The sequence below is a fragment of the Neopelma chrysocephalum genome, unplaced genomic scaffold (genome assembly GCF_003984885.1).
Source record: "Neopelma chrysocephalum unplaced genomic scaffold, ASM398488v2 Primary Assembly neopelma1_347, whole genome shotgun sequence".
Lineage (NCBI taxonomy): Eukaryota > Metazoa > Chordata > Aves > Passeriformes > Pipridae > Neopelma > Neopelma chrysocephalum.
Window position 1 is genome coordinate 2,332,223 of NW_020898011.1, and position 25,772 is coordinate 2,357,994.

The 25,772-nt window shown below is 43.0% G+C and overlaps 1 protein-coding gene across 1 annotated transcript in view; it reads right to left on the reverse strand.

Annotated features, from left to right (window-relative positions):
- Positions 1-8,056: 8,056 nt before the first annotated feature.
- Positions 8,057-25,772, reverse strand: part of HTRA1 (HtrA serine peptidase 1) — a 33,040-nt gene continuing 15,324 nt past the window's right edge. The window contains exons 2-9 of the mRNA XM_027705679.1: positions 24,998-25,097; positions 24,456-24,660; positions 15,175-15,369; positions 14,460-14,492; positions 13,074-13,188; positions 12,789-12,846; positions 11,283-11,378; positions 8,057-8,777 (exon numbers count right to left, since the gene is read on the reverse strand). Coding sequence (XP_027561480.1) covers positions 8,609-8,777; positions 11,283-11,378; positions 12,789-12,846; positions 13,074-13,188; positions 14,460-14,492; positions 15,175-15,369; positions 24,456-24,660; positions 24,998-25,097 — 971 coding nt within the window. The 3' untranslated portion in view covers positions 8,057-8,608. The remainder of the gene's footprint in view (positions 8,778-11,282; positions 11,379-12,788; positions 12,847-13,073; positions 13,189-14,459; positions 14,493-15,174; positions 15,370-24,455; positions 24,661-24,997; positions 25,098-25,772) is intronic.

Here is a 25,772-nt window from a genome sequence, read left to right on the forward strand (position 1 = left end):
TGTATTATAAAGGAGAGAGTGTATCCATAAAGTCATTTAAAAGACAAAAAGGAAAACACAAAAATGTCCTTCACGAGGGGAGCAGCTGTTTGACCAGCACGGACACATGGCTGAGTTCTGCAGTTGTATTCGGAGGCAAAACTGACTTCCAGCACCAAACACCAGAAATTCAGGCAATTAAGGCTGTGCCCTTGGAGTCTCCCACTCACAAGTGTTTGAGGCTTAACAAAGTGCTTACTGAAGCCATGACTGACCTGAGTGCAGGTCCCTGCTCTGAGGGACCAGCCCCAGCCCTCCTCACTCCTGCACTGGTCTCCCACAGGAGGTTTGGGATCAGATCAAGGTACTATTCTCTGCCTTAGGTTTCTGTGCCACTTCCCATTCCTTGCTCTTCAGAGTCACTGCCCAGTGTCTGGAAATAATTTTCTGTGGCCATTGTTTTAAATAAAACAATTATATTTCTTTGCTGAAGCAGACTCTCCTGGAAGCAAAAGTTCCCTGCTGTGGCTGAAGGTTGGCAAGGGTCTGATTCAGAAACAGAAAATGCCCTAAAGCAGATCCCAACCAGACTGCAAGACTGTGAGAATTGCAACCCCCATTTTATGAAAAACTTACAGGCAGCTAATCACAATAATGAGGTGCCAGGCAAAACTTAGAGGCAAAATCCTCTCAGAAAACCATGTTTCTTACCAACACTCAGCCCTGCCTGACACCTTGAATAGGACTTTGAGTCCCAGGGGAGCTGCAGGGTGGTGCCACCCCCCTCACTTCACCAGCCACCTGCCCTGCATTGTGCTGAACTGCTTCACCTTCAAACAGCTGAAATGACACAGCACCTCCTCCAGGCTCCTGTTCAAGATCTCTCACAGAATGGCTCAAACAACATAAAAAGGAAAAAAAAACAATCATAACATGATGTGTTATTGTAAATACAAGGCTGTCTGACTCTTGCAAGCCCATCCCAGACTGTATAACTTGTTGCTCTTCTAAGCAAAGCCCAATTCCACAGAAGAACTTAAATATGCTTGACTTGGAGATGGACTCACCTTAGAAATCCTGTATTAACCCTTCTGAGTCCTTGTTGCCTGGCAGAAATGCAGGCAAAGAAAACAGACTTAAGGAAATGAATTGCCATAAATCAGATTTTAATCTGGGCATCCCAATATCCAAAAGGTAACCTCTGAAAGACTGCACTTTTTGTTCAAAATACTAATAATTTTGTTAAATGCGGATGTTTGGTAGGTTGCTATAATTTTTCTCCTGTAATGAGTGCAAGTTTCAGGTTTTGGTAATAACAGCATAGTTAATGTTACATAATTTGTGGATGTAATTTTGGCCAAAGGGATTTGCACAGGCATTTATCATATTTGAATGTAATGATTAATGGTTTATTCTAAATAACAGGATTTACAATTACATAAAATAAATTGTTAACAGCATGTTGTAGTCATATAAAAGTCATGTTAAAGTTATGTAAAGATTTCCCTATGGTAACACCTGGATATCATGACATCTGAAAGCAGGTAGATAAAATTAACAGTGCTTTCAATTTTAGCAATAAAGCTTCTAGACTTCTGTTTAAGCAAGTCTAGGACTTCTGTGATAAAGATGAGAAAGTACATGTTGTCTTATTCAATCTTCAGTTTATCTGATGGCCAGAAACTGCCTGGTATAGCTGCAGCTGCAGGGCAAAGCCTGTTATGGGTAAAGATACATATTTAGAGATTGTGTGTGATGCCCCAACTTGGGAAGGAAACAACTGAACAAAAAAGTGACTCAGCTACGAGAGTTACCCAGTTCAATCAGCACAGACAGTCTGCAGAAATACCCAAGAGCAGAGAGACTACCAAGAAAGAAAATTATCCCACCAGAAAATGTATTATTTGCAGTAATATGGGTGATATATCTACATATATTTTAGTATAATGTATGTGATTTAATATGGAAGTTATGCACAATTGAACAGTAAACATAAGATTCTTTGATAACCTTTTGCTGCTGAAATGATGTGAACAGTGAGAAAAATGAAGACAAAGGCCTCCCTGTTGTCATGAAATCTCACATAAAGTGTGCAATATATCTTCTTGAAAATGGATTAATAATTTGCTGAAACAAAACTGTAAATCCTGATAAGTATTTCATCAACTTATTACTACGTATCCACTAAAAATTTAACACAAAGAAGGTAAGCCTAGTTGGATGGTGCTGACAATCACTGGACAGCAGCTCCTGGAGAGGGGAACCAAAAACCCCAAACCAGGCTGCAATTTCAAACCCTCACAGGCTGAACCCAGAGCTAAAGAATAAATATTATCCTATATAAGATCACTCCACTGCCAGCCACAGATAAATGACCTGGCTGTCTCTTCTGAGCCCCCAGAAGGTGCAGCTGGACCACTGCATGTGGCTTGGCTTTATCCATGTGGCTGCAAGTGATGCCCTTTGGCCAGGTTGGGCACTTCAAAAGGGATTTGAACCAACTGAAAGAGTCCAGTAATGAGGACAAGTATAGAAAATGTTACCTGAGATAAAAAGAGAAAATAATTGCTGAGGACAATTGTCCTCTGTCTTCATAGGCGTTGTGCCAAGGGTGGAGCTGTAGTGTGTAACATTTGAGTAGCAAATCAAATGACACTGCGAACACCCGGGGGTTGGGATTTGCTCTTACTGTTTTTTTCTCCTGGGCAGAAGCAGTGTTGAGCAGAGAACTTTGGCTGACTAGCTTCTAACTAAAAATAATATTTAAAAAAAATATTGGTCTGTTCTTCAGGCAATAAAGCAAGTAGAGTGAAGGAAGCCCTTTGCATGAGGTGGCAAGGTTTGCAGTGCCCTTCAGTGCTTGCAGGAACTCATTGGACAGGCTGGAACCCATCCCAGTAGAGCTCTTCCTCTTGCACAGCCCTTCTACCTTCTCTTGGGAAGTGGTTTTTTTTTCATTAAATAAACAAACAAACAAACAAAAACCCATTTAGCTGAGGATAAATAAAAGAAAAACAAATAAATTGCAAGAAAGAAATAAGCTGTGTGTCATAGCTTCAGTATATCATTATCCTTTACGCAGCTGTGTATGTGTAAATGTCACACTTACACAGTTGTTAACCTTTCTCTGTTATATCTGTAAAATATTCATCTCCTGCTAACCACATTGGTGAAATGCAGCACTCTTCTGCCAACTCCTCTTCAAAAGGAAGGTTTCCTTTCAGGATCCCAACCTCCAAGTCAAATGCTGATGGAGATGTGAGGAAATGTACTCTCATTCTCCCATTAGTTGCAGGTGTGTTTTATCACAGGTTTGTTTTGCAGCAGAGAATGACAGCTAGAGCTCCTTTTATGTTGTATTTGCCTGTTGCTGGTTGATTTACAGCTTAATGGGTTGTGGGTTTTTCCCTTCAACTGCAAAGCTGTACAGGACTTCACAGCAGTCACAGCATCCTGAAACTTTCTAGTTTTCCAAATCAGTCAACTCTCCTTCCTTGCCAGACACATGAACTTGCAGACAAAATCTCTTTCCTTGCCAGATCTGCCCAGTTCTTGGAAGATTGGAATGAACTTTTATGAGAGCAGCTTTCAGCTCTTCTTTCTGAACAGACACTGAGTTCAGACTTCCAGGGACATCCGCTTTTCCCTCTGCAGCCCCCTCCTCCTGCGAGGGGTCACCCCCTGGGCACTGCCGGGCACAGCACCAGCAGAAAGTGCTCCATGGCCACATTGTCCAGACACAGCTTCCACGGAGGATGGTGTCGAGTTTGTAGCTTCAATTCGCCCTCTCGTGGACTTACCTGACCACAGGTTCTTAGAAACAGGTTGCCCAGAGAAGCTGTGGCTGCCCCATCCCTGGGAGTGTTCAAGGTGAGGCTGGACGGGGCTTGGAGCAACCTGGTCTAGTGGAAGGTCCTGGGCAGGGCACGGAACTAGGTGGTCTGTAAAGTCCCTTCCAACCCAAACCATTCTGATTCTGTTCTAAAACACCAGTTTTTCCTGAGGAATTGCAGCTGTGGGATCAGCCATCCTCCCTCAGCTGTCAGGGGCTTTGGGAAGGGGGAGTGACCAGGCAGACACAGCAAACCCCGCAGCTACTGCATGGGCACAGCCCAAATCACAGATTTCTCAATCCATAACACCCCACAAAGGTATTTTCCTCTGTAGAGTGGTGATCTACAGCATTAGCTCCATTTCAGAGGGGAAAGGGAGACTGCACTACACTGCTGTATAACACAGTCCATCTCCTTCAGATACTCACGTGGCAAACTTTCTGAAAATCACTGTGCTCTGTGCAGAAACACTGAACAGAAAATAAATGAACAGGAAAAATATTTACTTTTCCTCTCCAGCATGTTATGTGGTATTTCCAAGCTGCTAAAGTTAATTCTTTACCACATTTATTAAATTTGACTCCCATGCTTTAGCTCTGACTCATTTTCGCTCTAATCAGTTCCTAATTATTACCCACTTCCTCAGAAAGTTTATGGGGACAGATGCTGCAGTACCATGACTACTAAACAAAACCCTGTAAACTGGAGGAAATCTTTCCAGCAGATGTAGGCAGATTAATCTGATGAGCTGCTCTGGCAGTTTCTTTCCTCACTTTCTCCGTCCAATTAATCAATTTACATATGCACTGGCTTTAACAGTGATTTTGTGCAATAAATAAGCTTTAACAAATCAAGTTAGTGCTTATTTACAGGGTAACAGTGCAAACAGGCTAAACTGGCTGAAATCCTGGGACTAGAGTGTCCAGCCTTGACTTCCCAGCCAGCATCTTGCACAAGAGAAGGGGGCTCGGGGGTTGAGGGGAACAAATAGACGGAGTGTGTGTCAGACATCTGCACAGCACAGCTGGACACACGGTGCAGGAGGCACAGACACACAGCACACAGGCTCCCACAACATAAAATCAGCAAAGCTTTCTGCTACACATCTTCAGTAACAGCCTTCACATTATGAGTGGTGCTACCAATGCCTTCACCCCCAGGTGACTTCATCAGGTGCTGGTCTAATCTTGGGGTTGGGATGGGAGGCTGCCGAGCCGAGGTTTGCATCCTAAAGCTGAGGGCACAGCAGGATGAGGCAGCCCTTTACTCATCACTTCTCTGCCTGGTTCCCTCCTGTCTCGTGGGGACGTTTTCCTGTCTTGTTTCTGCCTCTTGGTGTGGAGGAAGCCTGAAAACTCACTGACATTTAGCTTGAAAGTCTGATTTAAAGTCAGCCTGGGGTGTGATTTTGGTTTCCTTTTGCTGACACTCACCAGCAGCACTCATGGGGAGGGAGCTGGAGCAAAGGGAGAGGGAAACTGAGTAAAGGATGCCAAGTCACATCCGTGTTTTCTGGGTGGAAGAAGAAACAGTGGGAAACAATACAGGCATTTAGGAACAGCGGGAATAATCTCAAATATAATTCAATCAAGGAGAACCCCAGAAGCTCAAATGAACATTTCTTTTCTCTCACTCTAAGGATGAACAGGACTCTAACAGTGACCCACCACCCCATGCAATGAATACTCAGTGGACTCATCATTCACTGCTCTGGATTGGTGACTTCTTGATCAACTCTACTTCTCCTGGATATTTGCAGCTGCAGTTTTAATCCCTTGTGCAGTACTGTTCTGATATACATTAAAAACCCATATATAATTTAATCATGCCCTACTAGATGCCTCTTTCACTGTAATTTGGAAAGACATAGTTTTAAAAACATCCTCAGCTTCCTAAACATGAACACAAAATAGTTATAGGGAAGGGGAGAATAAAAAAAAAAAATCCCCTGGTATTGAAATTACAGGATCTTACTGCTTGGCATCTAAGCCACAGGAACCAGACAATTGTTAGTCATGACCATTTCTTTTACAGCTCAAGACATTTCCCTTATGGAATAAGTGAACCAGTGTTTCAAAACTACCTCCGAGTGCAGCCACACGTAGCCATCTATCAGCATCACACACACAGCGACTCCAGTTTCCATTTCAGACATTCCAAAATCCTGAAAATCGAGCCAGAATGTCCAATTTCCCTGATATAGCGTCCAACACTTGCTAAAATTTCCAGGAAACTGGTATTTATACAAACTGTGCCAAAGCTATTCTGTACAAAGTATTTTCAATTGTACTTTGAAAAGAACTGTGTGCTGAAGCAACAAAAGAACAAAAACCATTCCAGATCTACAACCCAATAATACATAAAAAATACATGGTAATTAATTTTATTAAAGGAAAACTTTGCTTCTATGACTCTGCTTATCAGTAATTTGACTTTAAATACTTAAAAAATCACTTAAGAGAATATTTTGATCATAAGAAACCATCTGGGTAGCTCCATGGTTGGATACTAGAAAGTAAATCCTAAACATTTTTCAGGATATTCACGTGGTTATGGATATCCACTGCACAGAAATTAATTAATTAATAATAAATAAATAAATAAGTAAATCAGAAAATCACTTTCAAATATGTGATGGAAAATGACTGGCTGCAATAAGAGACCATCTCACATCCCACTAGGTGGAGCTCCGGGCTAGAAATCTGGTAAGATATTTCACTAATCCCTGTCACCCAGGAAAACCATTTACAGAAGTTCATTTGCCTCTTTCCTAATGCCCACACACACAAAAAAATTAATGGGTTTGCATACTAAGAGACCACAACAACGAGCAATCGGACCAAAGAGAATCAATCAGCTCTGTAAATTGTGCAACCACTTGTTTTGAAATTAAAAGGCAGATGAAAAATAACTTCTGTTTTAAACACAATTTCCTGGCTTTGAGCCTTCAGCTTGATTGTTGCTAGCTGGGTTAGGTGGAGCGCTAGAGGAGGTAGGTGATTTTTAAACTCTTTTTTGCTGATGGCTGTATGTCACCCCACTTCAACAGGAAGCTGAAACATTAATCAGCATCAGCAATGTGAAGTTGCAGCTCAAATATATTATCAAGCATTTATTCAAGGTCATTCTACTGTGCACCTTTCAGGACAGAAAGGATTGCAGACTGTCAGGCACCATCATGTCTTGGCAGATTTTCAGACACGTGTGATTTACCACAGTGATGGCACAAGCAGATTGGTGACGAGGTGCTCCATCATGCCAAGTGTCAATACTGTACTGGAAGGTACACTGTGTAATTAATTGTTATATATTGTGTGAATTTATCATGATCCAGGTGAGTAAGGGCAGGCACTGGCAGCTGGGGATATAGAGGCTCCTCAAATTGGGATAAACTGAAACAACTGGAATACAGCTGGAAGGAGAAGCAGCACTGTCAGAGATCCAGGTCTAGAGGATTTATTGCTGTGATTGGGTGGAATACAGCCCTTCCTTTAAAAGTCATAAACTGCCAGCTACCCAGTCAAACAGTTTTACTAAGAAGCAGTTTCCAAAAGAACTTGTTTAGGAATGACAGTCACCAAAACTAGTCTATAGCACTTGGATTTATTCTCTGAGATACATATTTCAACAGGAGAAAGAAAAGGCTGCTTAGCCTATTGTTTACCCAATGAGTACTTACACTGTAGTTAAATGGAGTTGATTGTTCTCCTTCACAGAAAGACAATCCCATTTACCACCCCAAGGTTCAAGGGCATCCCTAAACTTATGTCTAAAGATTAGTGTCTGTATAAGGGGAATGCCCAGTATCTCAGAGTCAAAACCAGGTCCTATCATGCACACACCAGCACTCCAGACTGTGAATAAAACAGCCTGTTTCAAAGGACTTGAGCCCAGATCTACACTGGCTACAAACATCCTGATATCTGAACTAGAATGGTATGGGATCTGTGATCCACAATATGGCAATTTCTACAGCAAACAGATTCCAGGCAATGCTGAAGCTGTAATTAAAACAATAAGAAAAATGCATTAACATCTGGAAGACATAGGCAATGACAAATTCAACCCAGCCTTGCTTAGAAGAGCAGATGCACAAAGGCACAAATACAAGCACATACTGAAAAATAAGCCATTTGGTTTATGATGATTAAAAGAAGACCACCAGGACATCCTTCCAGGCAGATGTACCATTCAAAGAAAAACACTCCACAAGGGGAAGCAAAATGAGTCACTCACAAGAAGTTCTGTTGAATTCTTTTAATAACACTAGGAAAATATCATAGTATTAAAGTCCTGCACGGGATCCTCGAAAGGTTATTTTGGTTGGGATTTCTTTGTGTTTATAAACCAAACTTTGTTTCCCAATTTTGTTTTCCTTTTAAGCTGACTACTCCTTTACAATGGCATTTCCAGTTAAAACACAGCTAACCTATAAATACCTGAATGCCACAACACACATTGTGTGCGTGGGTTTTGTTTAAGTCTTAGCGGAAATAACAGTAAATCTACTCAACACAGGGAAGCGAACGTCGATTTGTTAAGCAGGGAATGTAATAGCCAGTAAAGAATACATTGCATACATAATACAGAAGGAAAAAAAATTATCATCTGGAGTATGTGAAATTACACTGATTTTGCACCTTAAACCTATTAGAAGTTACTCTGTCGGCCAATACTAATCCACTGAACAAGCAGAATGTTGGTCAGAAGTCTAACGTGTCCTGTACCAGCACAGAGGGAATACAAGCAGTCCATTGCTGTTAAAAGAAAACATGAAATCCAGCTCATGTTTCTGGTTAGGGGTCGATTTCTTCAGGAACTACTGTTAACATAACATCTTCGTTGCCCCTGCGTACGACCATGTGCAACGTACTGTCCTTTTTAATAATGTCACTGACATCACTGGCTGAGCTTATCGACTGTCCATTGATGCTTATAATCACATCATTGTCCTTCAGGCCACCACTGAAAACACAAAGCAGCAATGTGTTATTATAATTGCCTTTACAATTGTCTTTATAATATTGTTTAAAAAACAAAACGAAAGCAAAAGAAAAAAGATTGCTGGATTTTTTCCTATTTCCCACCCAACAGCAGACATGTGAAAAGCAATCAGAATTTATGAAGCAGTGAAGATTACAATACAATTCAGAAACCTCAGAATTTGATGGATTTGATGAATCCCATATTTCACTGTCTTCAAAGGAATTCCCTATTGTAAAAAGCAGTAATTCTACAACAAGGATCTTAGAAGCTGATTTGGTGGAAAAGATAGAGGCACACTTTCCTTCTAAAACAGTTGCAACAAGGCACTCCTTTTAGAGGGGAAATTTCCCAAGCTTTTACTCCTGAATACACAGCAAAATAACTTGAGTAGCACCGTGTGTTAACACAAGAGGAATTTCAGTCCCAGATCCACGCTGCTCTCCACGCAGAGCTCACTGGCAGCCACTACACCTCATCTCAGTGTTTGAAACCTGAGCAGAAAAACACACATGGCTCAGTCACCAAAATGTGTCCTTCCTCTCACCTGCCTGTCCCCAGAGTCCCTTCTGCTGACCTCAAAACCTGAACCTTCCTGACTCAAAGGAAGCCGGGGCAGAAGCAGAGCCGGCACCACAAGGCTCCCCTGCCCAGGGCTGTGTGTCTCTCCCTGAGCTGGCTGAGGCTGCTGTCAGGACCAAGAAACGGGTGGTGAGGGATGCCACAGACCACAACATCTTGCCCAGTCTTGCACAACGGTCTGGCTCCAAGTTATGGAAACATTAACCAAGACAGATCAGACATGATTCAACCCCTCAGCATAATCCTGCACAAAACCACAGAGCAGTCATTGGCCTCTTCCACCCACAGAAGGCGCCTCAAATGAGTGTCTCCTGCAAGCAGGATGCCTTGGTCAATGTTTGCAACAAATCTGGTCGCCTACCAAAGGCATGGCTCAAAACATTTTCTTGGAGAAAGCCACCCCAGAGTATCTTGATCTCTCACACAGCCTCTCCACGTGACTTATGCCCAGGACAGGTCACTGCAGAACTGCTCCCACGCCCTAGCACACATCTACACAACATGCATAGGAGAGTTCAGCAGAACAGGGAAGCCCATTGACAAGGGAACTGGGAGTGGGGGAAGACAGAGCCAACATGGGCTGCATTTTACTTGCCAGGCCACTCTTTGGATGAAGCATCCTGATTTGGGTTTGCCTTCACATTACAAGTTTACATTGCCTCACATTTCTTCTCCCTCTTCAAAGTCTTTCTCCCACTCTCTGCAATTACCCACAGTCCTATAATGACTTTTCTGCACTTTCAGACTGGATCTGCATGCCAAGGCACCAAGGTCAGTCCCATACTGGAGCAGCCACATCATTCCTACCCTAGCTGCAGTTAAATTTCACATCACAGACACACACCAGCATCTTGCCCCAACAGCGCTGCCAACAAGAATCACCTACAAAACAGTTCAGAGAGCACTCCAGACAGCTAACACTGGTTACCTTACAGTGGCACCCAAACTGCAATGAAAAGACATCATCCAACCATCCTTCTTAGTCTTCCTAAGACATAGTGATGCCTGCCCCAAGCAGCTTTCTGCCTACGTGCCTTTCGTGCCACATAAGCCTCTTTGTTGCCACAAAGATTTACCCTTCTCCCAAGTCATCAGCAGTTTCAGAAAATGAATAAGGCTTCCCATTTCCTGCCCTGGATTGCTGAGCAGTTTCATATCAAGCAAACCCTGAAAGGGAAGTGTCTCCAGCAAGAGCCAGCCAGAGCAGTGCCAGTGACCACAGACCAGCTGCCCTGCTTCAGCCAGACACCTCGTGAAGCTTGGTACCAACCACCAGGTCTGCTTCTGAGAAAACACTGAGTAATATGAAGAAAAAGATCAGTTGTCCAAACCCAAAAGCTCTTCCCAGTAACGTGACTCCTGACAAAGCCCTCATGTGGAAGAGTGTCTCCTGTCAAGAGAGGATTTTTACCCCTGAGGTGTGCTGGGGGAGCTGGTGGGTTTGGCCAACACTGAGGTGCTTGGGCTGAGCCAGACACGTCTCCCCAAGGTGAACCCAAAACTCCTCCCCTGCTCTCCTGCCAAAGTGACCAGCAGGGCTGCAGGGAGTGTTTATTCACCAGCAAAAGTCTTTATTCAGCACTGGCACTGGTGCAGGAGATGCCTTGGAAGCAACTGCTGAGAAAAACGAAAGAGGAGTTTTCACACCCCCTGAATCCTCGCCCTTTCGGCCGGGAACGCTGACAGGCTTCCCTGCAATACCCTGATACACTCACAGTATTGCCCATCAGGGACCAGACTAAAACCACAAACCCACTTCCAGCAGACAACCTAATAGCTATCAGATGGTCATAACTTTGTTAATTTAGCATAATGAAGAAAGCCAGTTAAGCAGGGAGCAGTCTCTGTCGTTACCCCCTTAGATCAGTGGCAGTGGTTTAGAGGAAAAAAAGTGCTTCAACCTACGCTTCAGCTGGTGTTTCTGGAATTACTTCAATAACATAGGCCCCAGAGACAACATCAGGGAAGTCTTTATGGCGATCCTTCAGCTCTCTAGCTTTGCTGGAAAATGAAGAAACAGCAACAAAAATATTTTGTCAAGATGGGGAAAAAAAAATCAGGCATTTTTACTGAAGTCAATATCTACTAGCTGAGGTGCTTTACACATGTTGATGAGTCACTTCACCATTTATTTTAACCCTTAGGTGTGTATTTCAAGAATTATTACACTTTTTGCATGCACATATCTTTTTAATGCCTATTTCTGGTAATGGCAATCACTTTAATAGATACAGAGGATCAGAGTTAAAACATTTCAAAACTCGGTCATTATTTTAGAACCAGCAGAATGTAGAATCACAGAATGGCCTGGGTTGGAAGGGACCTTAAAGTTCATCTCATTTCACCCCCCTGCCATGGTCAGGGACACCTTCCACTAGCCCAGGTTGCTCCAAGCCCCGTCCAACCTGGCCCTGGACACTTTCAGAGAAGGGCCAGCCACAGCTTTTCAGGGCAACCTGAAAGCTGGGGCCTCACCACCCTCACAGTAAAGATTTTTTTACTAATATCTAATCTAAACCTATTCTCTTTCGGTTTGAATACATTCCCCCTTCTCCTGTCACTCCAGGCCCTTGTAAAAAATCCCTCTCCCTCTTTCTTGCAGGCTCCCTTCAGGCCCTGGAAGGCAACAATAAGGTCACTTTGAAGCCTTCTCTTTCCCAGGCTGAACAATCCAAATCCTCTCTGCCTTTCCTCACAGCAGAGCTGCTCCATCCCTCTAATCATCTTTGTGGCTTCCTCTGGACTCATTCCAACAGGTCAGTGTCCTGCCCATGCTAGAGACCCCAGAGCTGGATGCAGAACCCCAGGTGGAGTCTCACCAGAGTGGAGCAGAGGGGCAGAATCCCCACTCTGAACACCTGAAAAAACCCCCAACCCTTCGTGTTTCAATGCTTTGTTCTACCTGTGGATCCTGCAAAAGGGAAACCTTCTGTTTGTTTTTACAGGGCATGGAATCACCTGCTCACGAGTCTTTTACAGTCTGAGCATGAATAAGCAAGTCCACACAAAAGCTTCATTTTACATTAAGTGAAATGTTTAATGGAAAATAATTTTATAGGAACGGGAAAAAGCACGTAGCTGCTGCAATTCTTGAAAACATACAACAACAGGGATAGAACCCCAGGACAAATTCACAGTTGCTAGCTATTCTCTTCTGAAGCTTTAAGGAGAAGAAAAAGCCAGGAGTTGTTTAAGAACTAGCTCACACAAGAGCCTAGAGGAGAGTTCGACCACGTGGCAGACGCAGAGGAGAAGAAGGTGGCAAGAACTGGCTGTGGGTTGTCACCAGCACATACAGAGGCACGTGCTGCTGGCTCAGACCTCCAGGTCGTGTCTGCAGATCATGGGCTTGATCCAAATGCATGCAGAGACCACACTCCAGAAAGGTGAGGAGCCACCACTGTCACTTACCTGGGAGTTAGAGACATCATTCGTATGCCAATGTATTTCTTTTTGGTTATAGCTTTTCCTGCAAAAAAAGGAAAGCAGGTCTTGGATAAATTGCTCTCACCAAAGGAGCCTCAAAGGCTGTTGACTTTCTGGTTTATTGCTGTTTTCACAGAATCACAGAATGGTTTGTGTTGGTAGGGACATTAAAGGTCATCCAGTTCCAACCCTCTGCCATGGGAACTGATGCCACCCACCAGACCAGGTTATTTTCGTGTTTTCCTCTTTCAAAGCAGTGAAGTGCAGTACCTTTAGCTTGTCTGTCATGGGACTCAGTTAGGAACTTTTTAATTTTATCTGATGGGATAGCAAATGAGATGCCTGCTGTAACTTTCAGTGTGTTAATTCCAATGACTTCACCATCCTAGAGAAACAAGAAATCATTATTAGCAAATGTGAAACACCTCAAAGAGAAATGGATCATTTCTTCGAGGCAATCACAAAGACAAATTCACTCCACACACTCTGTAGCTGGTTTTTAATTTACTAAATGCTTTCTTAAAGTCTAATTTTTTGACTCTACAGACAGAACACTCTTGGAGAATTTTGGAAAGCTGATGTGGATATTCATCTTGCCACAAGCAGAACAGAGATAATAACTGGGCAGCTCTTCTGCTTGCACCAGACGAGCAGCACGTTCTGCAGCCAATCTGAACCTGCTGACTTCAGCAGGCACCTCACAAAGCATGGCACTGACTGCTTCTGAGCCAATATTGCATAATAATTTATAAAGAAAAATGACAGTTCATCAGAATCAAAAGCTTTTTTTGGTAATGTGACTCCAAGAGTTTCAGATAAAACATCTCTGCTGTCACTTGATGACTGGAACACTTCTGAAATCTCAGCAGCTTCCTTCCCTGATTCATCCCAGATAAAAACTGCCCAACTATGATTTTTTTAAGTGGAGCTTGCTGGGACTGAAACTGTGCTGCGAACTGGGTGCAGAAGAATTGCTAAATCTCCTCCAAGGCAGCAACTGAGTAGCCCTGAATTCCAATTTTTGCCGTGCCTACTGAAGATCACTGTCTACCCCCTGCTCAAGGCCACGTACCCACAAGAGACCTGAGAGATCTCACACAGCAGATGGGTTTTGCAACCTGCTCCAGTTGCTTCCTCTTTGCCTCATCCCCAGCTGCTGCAAGGGCAGATCTGACTACGTGCTACAATATCAGCAAATAAACCCTCATATCCTGACAAAATTTTTCAACCTCCCTGGCGTGATTCAAAATAAAGGGGAAGACGCATTTCAGAACCATTAAGCTGAGTTTCAGCGTGCAAACTGTGCAAAAAAAGAAAAATAAAAAGAATTTCGAATGCTGCATGGTGGACAGACAGGGCAAATGCCTGGCTTTAAAATGGGCTTTTTACTTTCTGCAAGGCATGAGCAGAAAAACATTACACTTGCTTGAAACTATGCAAACTGTAAACATCTTAAATATTGAAATCCCTTTGCCAACATAAACACAGACAAGTGATTCGTAAGAAACATGCGAATTTTGTGTAGTCAGCCAGATATTGAAAGCTTTTAATCACATATCTGGTGGTGGGGCTTGTTTGTTGGTTGGGGCATTTTGTTCTGTTTTTAAACTAAAAAGCAATAAGCTTGACACTAAGTAAACTTAGAGAAACTCTTACCAGGTTTACTAGGGGTCCTCCGGAGTTCCCATACTGAAAATAAACATAAGTCAAGAACATATTTTAATATTTAGCTCTTAATTTGTGGAAAGCAAAACATAAATTTTTGAAATATTTCTGCAGTACTGTTTCCATGTGCAATAGAACAGTCCTAACAGCCAAACCCATTAACTACACCTAAAGTCACCCATTTTAGCTGAGCTTTGCAAATGCTTCGTTTCTTCTTCTCTTGCCAGAAAAAGTTAGGACAGCCAAGGTTTTCCTTTTGTTTTAATAGTGCCACACTAGCAACTTAGAAGATTTTAGGACAGCTCTGGGAGCTGTTAGAGAAGATTTCTTACAAGGCCAGGACTTGAAGTACAAAAACTATTGTTTTGCCTCAACGCAGAAACAAACTTGAATCCTTAAACTGAGCTTGGCTTCTTTTTCAGAAAACAAGATGGATTTCAAAAAGACATTTATTTGCCAGAGAATATTGCCTCCTCCCTTGTAATCTGCAAGAGTTTTGAAGTGAAGGCAGATATTGTACTTGGTGAGGTTCCTTGGGGGATTTTCAAACAACAATCAAGTGCTGCTGCGGCACAGATGTCCGTATTTACGAGGATAAAAGCAAAGCTCAGGGCTCTCAAGAGCTGTATCATGGGTGAAAATTTCAAAGCAACTATTCAAGAAATCTGAGAGCTGAAGGGGCTGAGAGGCTCAGGGCAGGACATACGTTGATGATGGCATCTGTCTGGATGTAGTCCATGTCGGAGTTGCGGAGCCCCAGCTCCTTCCCCCCGCGCTGGGTGGTGCTGACAATGCCCGTGGTCACCGTGTTCTGGAGGGAGAACGGGCTTCCAATGGCCACCACGAATTCTCCAGGCCTCAGGTCTGCAGACTGACCGAGCAGAAGAACTGGCAATTTACCCTACAAACAAAAACAAAGCAAACAAACAAACAGATTAGAATGTTTAAGACACTGCTACACTGGCAAACAAACGCTACGGAAACATGAATACATTCATAGCGTAGAGGAAAAGAGAGAGGCTTTTATCCCTCAGGGATTTTGCTTGTTCTGTTTTCTTTGAGTGTTTTGTGTGGGTTGGTACAGAAACATCCCAATGGGCTCTTTACAATGGAGCAAACTTTTTCCACAACAGGTACCCGTTAAATCAAAAACAACTAAAAGACCAGAGGAATATTTGTGTTCTGCTCTGCACAGCAAACACCTGATGATACCAAGATGAGTTGTTCCCAACACTTCTTGAAATAATTAGCCAACAGCTGCTGCAGTAAAAATGATATTGTTTGAGAGTGAACACTAGAAAGTCATGAAAGCAACAGCCAGAGTATCAAGCATGCACACGTACAGTTAAAAGCATTTTATATTCTCACAAGACAGCAGCTAATGTTTCACCTTACTAAGTATCTCCTCCAAATAATCATATTGCCTCCTACAAACTCTGATGTCTTCCTCTGAAGATGCTAGAATTTAAAGACTTTATGTGATTTTTCTGTTATGACAGTAGGATACCATTATACTTTCCTCTCAATATCTTATCTCTAAACATATTAAATATCATGTTGTTGAAGATACTCTCATTAAGAACAGGTCTGATGGGCTTCATCTTTTCCTGGCAAAGCTAGCTTTAACCCAGCCTTCCTCCAGGCTTGACCCACCTCAAAATTCTAAATTTTGGCAAAAAAGGGAAAATATTACAAGTTTAAATTGGAAATCCAGAGACAGGTCTTTAGGGGCCTTTTGTTACCAGCAGTGTGAAAGCCTATATCAATAACTCACCCTTAGGGACAAATATCCACTAATTTAAACTAACCTAAATGCCCATCACTTTGTATTTTTCACCTACAGTCTTCTTTCAAATACCCTAGGAGATAAGACAACGTAGAAAGTAGAAAATAATGGCATCAGTTATCACTATATGCTGCTGCAAATACAGAAGTTATGGTTGTAATGTTTGACAAGACTGGTCTTGTGTATCCTTTATCCAGCTTTGTTACAATTCCACCAGTGAAATTTCCCTCAGATGAGCAGATTGTTTCAATAAAACTCATTGCCAAATCCCAGACGGGAGAAGATGCTCTGTGGAAACTTATCTTTCAGTCTCCAGACAGCAAGAAAATAATTAAACCAACTTCTTTGTTAAACAGAATCAGTTGGAAGAGCAACAGAACAGGCAACACAGAAAGGAGAAAAACATCTCCATTTCTAATTATCTTTCAGATGAAAGTTTTCGCAACCAGCAATGAGCTATTAAATATTAATTATAATATAACAGCCCCAATCAGTGCCATAGATGGACCCAAACACGGCTGTGGGTTAATCCTGGGAAGGATTCAAGGGCTCTACCCAGCTTCCCCATCCCCAGACAAGCAGCAACATCCCAAGGCAACGCTGCCAAGCAGTTCCTGGTCCCGGCCCACAGCCCTGACTCCGAGGGATCTCTCCAGCACAATTAGCTGTGCTGGGAAGCACGCAGCATATGCAACACAAACAGCCCCATATGGGTATTGTTTGGACACAGGGAGCACCCTGGCTCTTCCCTCTCTCACCAGATGCTCTCCAGCTTACGTAGCACGTGTTTTCAAGATGTCGTTGGTCAAGAAGAGCATCTTTTTTTTTTTTTTGGCACTGCTTTTCCTTATTTAAAAAAAAATCAAAATAAAAAAACCCCACGAGACAAAAAGTGGCTTTTGTTTGTATCCCAGTGTTCTGAAAAGGGACATTTGTAGAGAAAGAGGACGTTTTCAGCAAATGAAACATAGACAAGCAAAAGAAAACAGGATGCTTTTTATTTTTCACTAGCAGAAAAAGAGAGGTTGTATACAAAGTTAAAAGATTTATACAACGTTCCTGAGTTGCAACAACAGTCACAAAGCCAAAATTGCATTTGGCAGCAGAAAGAACATACAGGAACCATCTCTGACTAATACAATTACTTCTGATTGTGCTGAGTTTTCAAGCCTATACTAGCTAGGCTTCAGTTCAAACTCTAACACTCTATGGATTGGCTGCGGGTCATCCATGTGATTCAAATGCCTTCTGGAAAGTTTGGCTAACCTCTCCTTTGCTAGAAACATAAATCAATTGAAAAAAATGGCCTTGTTCTGCACATATTATGAAACACAGCTTTGGAAAACCTGTCCTCTGCTCCTTGTGGTTCTATGGTGTGGAGCAGAGCGCACCAACAGCACTGCATGAGCACACTCACTAGTGCCTCTGCAAGAAAATGCCTTGCAGAATTGGTTATGATGGATATATGTGCTGTAGAAGCTTTAAATTTGGGGATGTCTCTCTCTTAAGTAGCTTAAAAATACCATTGCTACATTCAGAATTGAATTTTCCAGTATCAAAAAAAAACCACAAAAAAACCCTCAAAAACCCCACCAAACCAAGTATTTCTTTGAATTGTAGATGTGGTTTTGAAGTGAAATCAGCATAAAACCTATCAAAATCCCTGGGCATCAAGTGATGGAGTGGGAAAAGCATCCTTTTGCAGTCCCCACCAGGAGCACTGGAAATGCCAGGCAAGCACTTATGGCAATGTTGTAACCACAATCTCAGCAGAAGCCCCTGCTTGTGCACTCACACCCTTCCACTGGCAAGCTCATCCCTAGGATGTTAAGGAATCCTTGTAAACCAGGTTTAAGTGCCTGAGTCTGGGTATTTTAATAACTACACTTAATAAACAGGCATTTTTAAATTTTTACACAACGTCTGATGGTCGTCAGGGTGACATAACTCACTACAGCTCGTGATTCTCCTGGTTAACAGTAGATTTGCCACGGCAGTTAATTAAAACCCCAGGCAAACGAGCGTGCCTTGCAGCACAACCAGCAGGGAGCCAGGAACACCCAGAACCCAAACCCAGCTCTCCCAGTGACTCACTGCAAGACCTTGGGCAACGTGTAAACGTCTTTTCTACCCCTCCACTTTTCATTTGACGGAGCCCTGGGGCTCTGCTGGGCTCCGTGCTTGCTCAATAAAACAAATCTGCAAGGAGCCATTCTGCAGGCACACAGAAATAGGACTAAACATGCAAAACCCTAAGTGGCACATGACTCACTGTTTACACCCAGCCGGAGAAGGAGCCATTAATTAGGGTTAATATTTTAAGCCTTTCGCATCCCAAAGGGCTTCAGACAGTTTTTATATATGGATTTGACTCAAACCCTGGATAAACACAACTCCCACGGGATGGAGAGCTGCACGCCACCACAAGAAACAGCTCCTTCCAACAATAAGGTGCAGCTATTGTGGCTTGAGAGAACAGGGCAAGTAGAGATCAGCATCAGGAGCCAGAGAGAATCACAGAACCAGAGAGTCATTTAGGTTGGAAAAGACCTCTAAGATAACAAATCCAACAATTCCCCCAGCGCTGACAAGGCCACCACTGAACCATGTCCCCAGGTGCCACATCCATACAACTTTTAAATCCCTCCAGGAATGGTGACTGCACCCCTGCCCTGGGCAGCTGTGCCAGGGCTCAACAACTCTTTCCATGAAGCATTTTTCCTAATATTTGATCTAAACCTCCCCCAGCACAATTTGAGGCTGTTTCCTCTTGTCCTTGTTCCCTGGGAGCAGAGCCCGACCCCGCCTGGCCCCCCTTCCTGTCAGGGGGTTGCAGAGCCAGAAGGTCCCCCCCTGAGCCTCCTTTTCTCCAGGCTGAGCCCCCCCAGCTCCCTCAGCTGCTCCTGGTGCTCCAGACCCTTCCCCAGCTCTGTTCCCTTCCCTGGACATGGTTCAGCCCCTCAATGCCTTCTTTGGGGAGCCCAAAACTGTCCCCAGGGTTCAAGGTGCCTTCAGCAATGCAGATGTTAACCTGCTGTGTATTAGCAAGGTAGCATTAATCAGGCACAGTAAGTGGAGTCTGGACAAACCAGCTCTGAAACTAAAAGAAGCAGCACAAAACCACCACCAGGCACAGCCACTGCCACAGAGAAATGTAAAACCAGGAGACAGACACCCACAACCAGTTGGCGTTTTGGTTTGAGCTTTTTCATCCATGAAATAAGCAAATTTGTCTCTGTGCTGGCACAGAAAGTGAGTAAATCCCTCCTCTGTTCTGTAATCCCATTTGTTTGTGGATGGAAGATCAGGAATTTGCAGGAAGCAGTTTGCAGTTCAACAAACGGATGAAGAGGAGACAAGTGCTCCGAGTTCATTTTGTGTTAAATAGCAGCAGATTTCCTTCATGCTTTTTATTTTTAGGTGGGAAAGGGACAGATGCTGGTTTGGTACACTAATTCTGCTGTAAGTAACTCTGGGAATTGCATTTCTGTTCTGGTTAATGAAACTATTTAACTTTCAGAACACATCATGGCAACATAAAAACACAGGCCACGAACATGTAAAAATGCACAGTATCATCTAAAATCTAGAAACTGCTTGACAAAATGCCAAAGAAAATGAAAAACCCAAGCTGAGTACATTACAAGCCTCCAAAAGTATTTCATCTATAGTTAGAAAAGCAAAACTGAGTCTCCTTATCTAAATACGGAGCATGGGAAGCTTGCAGAAAAAAAGAAAAAGAAGAAAAGGATGAAATGTTGTTTTGATATGTCACCAGGTTTTCAATTGCCTGGCAAGAGATCGCTGTTCTTGCTTTAAAAATATAATAAAAATAAAATTACAATTAAAAAACCACTAAAATAAAATAAAAACACATAAAAAATATGCTGGTGGTGGCAGAGCCACCCCGGAGTTGTGTGAGCATTTTGCTGCATGGGGAGCTGGACCAGTGCATTGTCCCCACAGCAAGGGCTACTAGAAGCTTAAGATGGCAGGAAACCACCTTTGTCTGAATTGATGAATAAACAGGAGTTAACATCCAAGCTTTTTACAGGCTACTTCATTTCTAGGGTCTTCTGAAAGCAATATGTGGGCTTCCTCAGGCTCTCAAGAGGAAGCCACGTAATATTCAGTGACAGATTTCAAAGCAAAACAGCATTTTAGAAAAGCCACTTACATCTGGTGTCCAAGCAGTTTGTTTTTACAAAATGTGGGCTCTCTAAATATTGATACACAAACAGGAAAGTTTGCTTTCCTGCTTCTTCCAGTTTGTACACACGGGGGGGAAAAAAGCAAATCCCCTCTGACCACAAATATACAGAAACTCTTTGCCTCGTGAAACCACCAGAGGGATGAGGGCAGAAGGTGGTGTTGATTTAAAAGTGCTCATTAGCAAGATACAGGAAAAACCTTAAGCTGAAGGGCACTGAAATGCCACCACAAATTAGAGATGGATCACAAACCCACTGCTGCTGTACCATGTAGATGCCAAATCCTGGCTGGGATAAAGAATCAGTAATGGGACACATTGAGGAATAAAAACCTTCAGGACCTGGCACGTCTTGCATGGCACAGGTGTGATTTCGGAGCTGGTGACAAGAGTCTCACGGCTGTTTTTTTCAGCATGTAGGAAGAAGAAACACCTCAAAATAAAGCCATTCACCATGCTCCTCCCTTCAGTACCTACTGCCAAACCAGAGGTACATCCACAGAGATCATTTTTGCAGGCAGAGTCCAATTTCTGGGGGTGAAAAAGGTCTCCAGGCAGAAGCCACCTCCTCCTTCCACTACTTTTGGCTTCCACTTTTCATTTGGGTGGGGGCACAGGGCACTTTTATGATTCTGCCCCACATTAACCCTGATGTTGTCTGTTAAACCACCCCAAAATTTTCCCTCCTCCTCCTGGTGTTTAGTTTTTTCAGCAGCTGCATCACACATTCTGATTTAACAAGACAGTTAATCATCATGAGCTGAATTCCACAATCCAGCTCTGCCAGCTCCAAAGCATCTGTTTGCTTTGGAGTGTTGTGCAATAGTTTTGATGGGTTTCACACTCACTGCAGCATCACACGTGCCACGCAGGACACATTATTTATTTCACCAGTCTCTGCACATGCTGCCAAAATCCAGATTTTTCTAGGAAAGTTTTATAAATTTTGCATGTTCATATCCAAATTGTCTGCAACTGCACTGTTTCTTTCTAGAACTGTGGTCTCCTCATTGCCTTTGGAAGGGTAGTTAGATTGGATTCATGTCGACCACAGTGACTCCAACCTCACTTCCTACTTTCAACACTTCAGCAAACTGCTCTCTGTTACTACAGACACGAGAAACACAGTTGCTCTCTTTTTATAGACTGTAAAAACAAATACATTTCAGGATTGGAACAACTACTCCAAGGTTTCTGTTCCTCACTGACTGCAATGTGTTTTTCCACGGAGAGGAATTTAATCAGGGAAACAGTTCATCCTCACTGGTGCTCAGATTTTACCACCCTCTTTCATTTCCTATTGCACTCAGCAAAGCCAAATTAGCTCTAGTAATGTCTTTGGCCAGATGTTCACACCTTAAACAGAAACAGCATTCAGGCTGCTGCAAAATCTGAACAGCTTTAGGAATACCAGCTGACAGCCTAATCCCATACTTCAAGCCCAGCTCTGTTCCTAACCACAGAGACATTCCTCATCCTTCAGATCCTGCCTTAACATGCCACACAGAAAGAGAAAGAAATAAAAAACCAAACTTCTGCAGCTTTGATGTCACCTTTGAATAATTTATTCAAAATTAAGAACTTCATCTCTTGCTTCAGGAAAATTCCTAGGGATGGTTTTCATGTCGTATCCAGATTTTTAAAGGGTCATTTGTACCATCCCATTGACTTCTTTAGCCATCAAATACATTTCAACTTCAACAAATTATTACCTCGGTGACTTTAAAAAGCCTTTTATGAATTTGAATGGTTGCAAGGCATTTCAGTACAAAAAGGAAAGCTCAAACACTGAACTTGAATGGGTACATAAAAATGTCCCATAAAAGCTCAGTCTGAGAATCAATTTCTCAGCTGACTTCTTTTCCATTTTAACTTTTTTGTGAACACATAAAATTTTGTGTTTCTAACGCTGCCTAACTCACATCTGTCTTGGGAACAGAGGCGCCTCAGGCCTCACCTTGGACTGGGGTTTCCCAGTGCCACATCTCTACAGCCAGCTGGAAATCTGGGCCTCCCATCCCACCAAAAAAACAAGTGATGCAAGAAGTTTTTCCCAAGTCTTCTCAAAATTATCCTGAGCTGCAACGGGAGAGGCCAGTGGGGCAACACCACAAAAGGTACTGGGTTGTACCACTGATAGGACACTTGCCAAGGGTGTGTCAGACCCAAGTTTAATCCATATTATACCTGATTTAGAGCAGAGATGTGAAATTTGATATCCTGATACCCAGATGGATGTGCTGAGCTGACATTATGTGAGGGAGACAGCGAGGGCTTGCTCACCTCCTTCTGCAGGAGCTCAGCCTCCAGACACAGAGATGCTTCCCAAATGTTCATTAAAGCCAACCCTTTTTTCTCATAGAAAATTGAATATTAAATTCAATTCCTCCCTGTCCACCCCCCCAAAAAATAGACATTTGTTTGGCTTAGCTCCAAGACAGAAAAAGTTTCCTGCCTTAAAGAGGGCAACTCATCTGGCTGCATTCTCTCTTTTCCAAGCTGCTTCCAGTCTTCCAAGTTCTCCCTTCCAACAAGCAGTTTCCCAGGGAATTCTGGAGCCATTTCCTTAGGATATCAAATAACATTCGATCCCATGGCTGCTCTCTTCCCAAGTCCTCAAAATGACCCATCACATCAGTTCAATGGTTCCTCCCTAACTCCCATGTCTCCTCTGCAGTTCACCTTCCTACTGCTCCAAATCCTCTTCTCACCACCTTTTTTTTCTCTGCTCTGCTTTCTCCACCATGTTTTGTTTCCAATTTTAAAGCACTTTTCCCGCTGCCCTTCACTCCCTGACGTATCCTACTCATCCTAATGCTGACAGTGCTCATCCTGGGGATCTTTCCCTTTGCTTTGTTACTGCTTTTGCTCACTTTAAGATAAAAATGAGAAAATAAGCTATTGATGTAAGTAAGTTACCTCAGGAAAACTGAGGGAAAATCAACAAGGCAAAAAGCTATATTGGTATTGTTAAATTTTCCTGTCTGTTTGCTTTTAAATAAGAATAAGTTTTTAAATTATAAAGGTGGCAAGGGAGCAGCAGGAGCACTTCTTATCTCGGGTCATCCAAGAGTTCTGTATTAGATGTCTGATTTAGTCATGAACTCTGGCACAAACACTTTTGGCCTCACTAGGGAATAGGTCTGAACTAAAACAACACTGCAAGACCTACACATTTCTGAGTCATGTGTTTCACATGAAATGTTCTTGCCCGTTAAGTTTGGAGGTCATTAACTGACAGGCCAGACAAGGGAAACCAATATGAGCAGCACCCCAAGCAATCACATGCATCTAATTGCATCTGCATTACGCAGGATTTCGACACAATATTCCGCTTGCATTCCATGGCAGAACCTCATGACAGCTTTCCTGCTGTTAGAGGAGACAGAATAATGCTGACAGATGTACATCTGATATGGAGGAGGACTATGGATGGGAAGTTACACCCTCATTTGTTCAAAAAACCACTTGCAGTGTAAGAGCGTCTTTCCAAGCCGGCTCCAATTTCCATGTGCAAGACGCTTCCCAGGACATTTTCCATTTCATGATCTATATCTGTGTGGTGCAGCCTTTCAGAGGGAAAATGCATCCTCTAAAAGCAATTTGTGACTTCAGTATAGGCACTCGAGACAGACCAAAACATCCCTCTCCCAAGCACAAGAGAACACCCCCATTTCTTCTCTGAGGGAGAGTTTTATCAGATAATGTGTTTGCAAACCAGCCAGCAAACTATTTGCTGGTTTTCATTTTGAGGATACATACAAAAGTGCTGCTGACTTCTTGCTCTACACTGAGAGGTGACAAAATTAACCACTACCACCCACAAACTCGGCTTTTAAAAAGGCATATCCACCTTGCTCAAATATTCTCCATTAAACCCAGCCCAGCAAACTACTTGTTTTTCCTTCAAGCACGAAAATCAGCAGCAGTTTTTGGAAAGGATGGCACTAAAATTAGAGGAAATAAAACGTGCCTTGTCTTAAAGACTCACCTGAGAATCTATTTTAATTAGTGCAATGTCTGATTTTTCATCAACATCTTTAATTTTAGCTTCATATGTTTCCCCGTTCTTCAGCTCCACCTTCACCCGGTTTTTGTTGGTGACAACATGGGCATTTGTCACGATCAGTCCATCTTCTGAGACAATGAACCCTGAACCACTGGCAACAGGAACCTCCCTCTTCGAATAGGGAAGCCTAAAAGACAAGGAAAATCACATATTTATCATGGCAAAAAAGCTGGAAGATCACTGCAAATACCACACAGCCAAAAGGAGCTTGGTGGGTTTTAATGTTTAGGGATATCTACTGCTACTTACTCTCATTAATAAGATAAAGCACATGCATTAGCTTAACTATTTTTTTTTGCCAGGACCCTTAAATTATCTTTAAATCTTAAGCATGACAGATATTTATTATCTCAAAAGCCTCTTTGCTATTACACAGCATCAATCAACATTTCTGCCACGCTGGCAGCTGTTTTCAAGAACACAAAAAAAATAAAATAAAAATCAAAACTGGGCATCTTGTTTACTTGCGAAACAATTCAATGTGAACCACAGCAGGAGCTATCTTCTCCACCACATCTGCAATAAAGTTGTATTTGTGCCTCAGGCTGTTAGGGTATTCTTGGCCTGAAATAGAAACAGAAAACATGTCATGAGTTCTTCAAGTGACCGGAGGAGGGTCATTGCAAAACACCTGAATTAAAAAAAGCTCCGAGTGGATATCTTTCCCTTCCTTAAAAGCCATCTGCAGCATGACCCTGGGACCCAGATTTCCTTGCTGCCTCTTTGCACAGAGGCAACGTGCTTTATCCTTAGGGCAAAGGATCCGTGAAACCTCCCTGTCTGGATCACTGGGCCATGGGGCAGCAGAGCCGCGGCCGCAGTCACAGAGCTTGGTTCATCCCCCGTGGTGCCCAGGGACCAGGCACTGGAGGAGCATGGGGTTTAGTCCAGGTCTGCACTGCCCTCTTTTCCCTTGTCAAAGGGATTTTGTACTCAGATGCCTCCATTGCTGCTCTCTCCTCTTTTCTGGATGGTCCATTTCGCTTGCATGGTCTTCTCAGATTAAACAAACGAGCTCTGTTCCTCTGCCAAAATACGCCTCCTTGGAGGTTTTGAAGTTTCATGCTGCTGCATTTGTAAAATGCTGAGGACACAGAGGTCCTGACTCCGGTGCAAGCCCTCAGCAGCTGCTGGGAAAGTTTAACTTGGGTACAAGTTTTGGGCTTCCTTTCCCACCAGTGTCCCCACTCAGCCTGAACCACCACCCTCAGCCTGCCACCTACCCATGGATGCACCTCA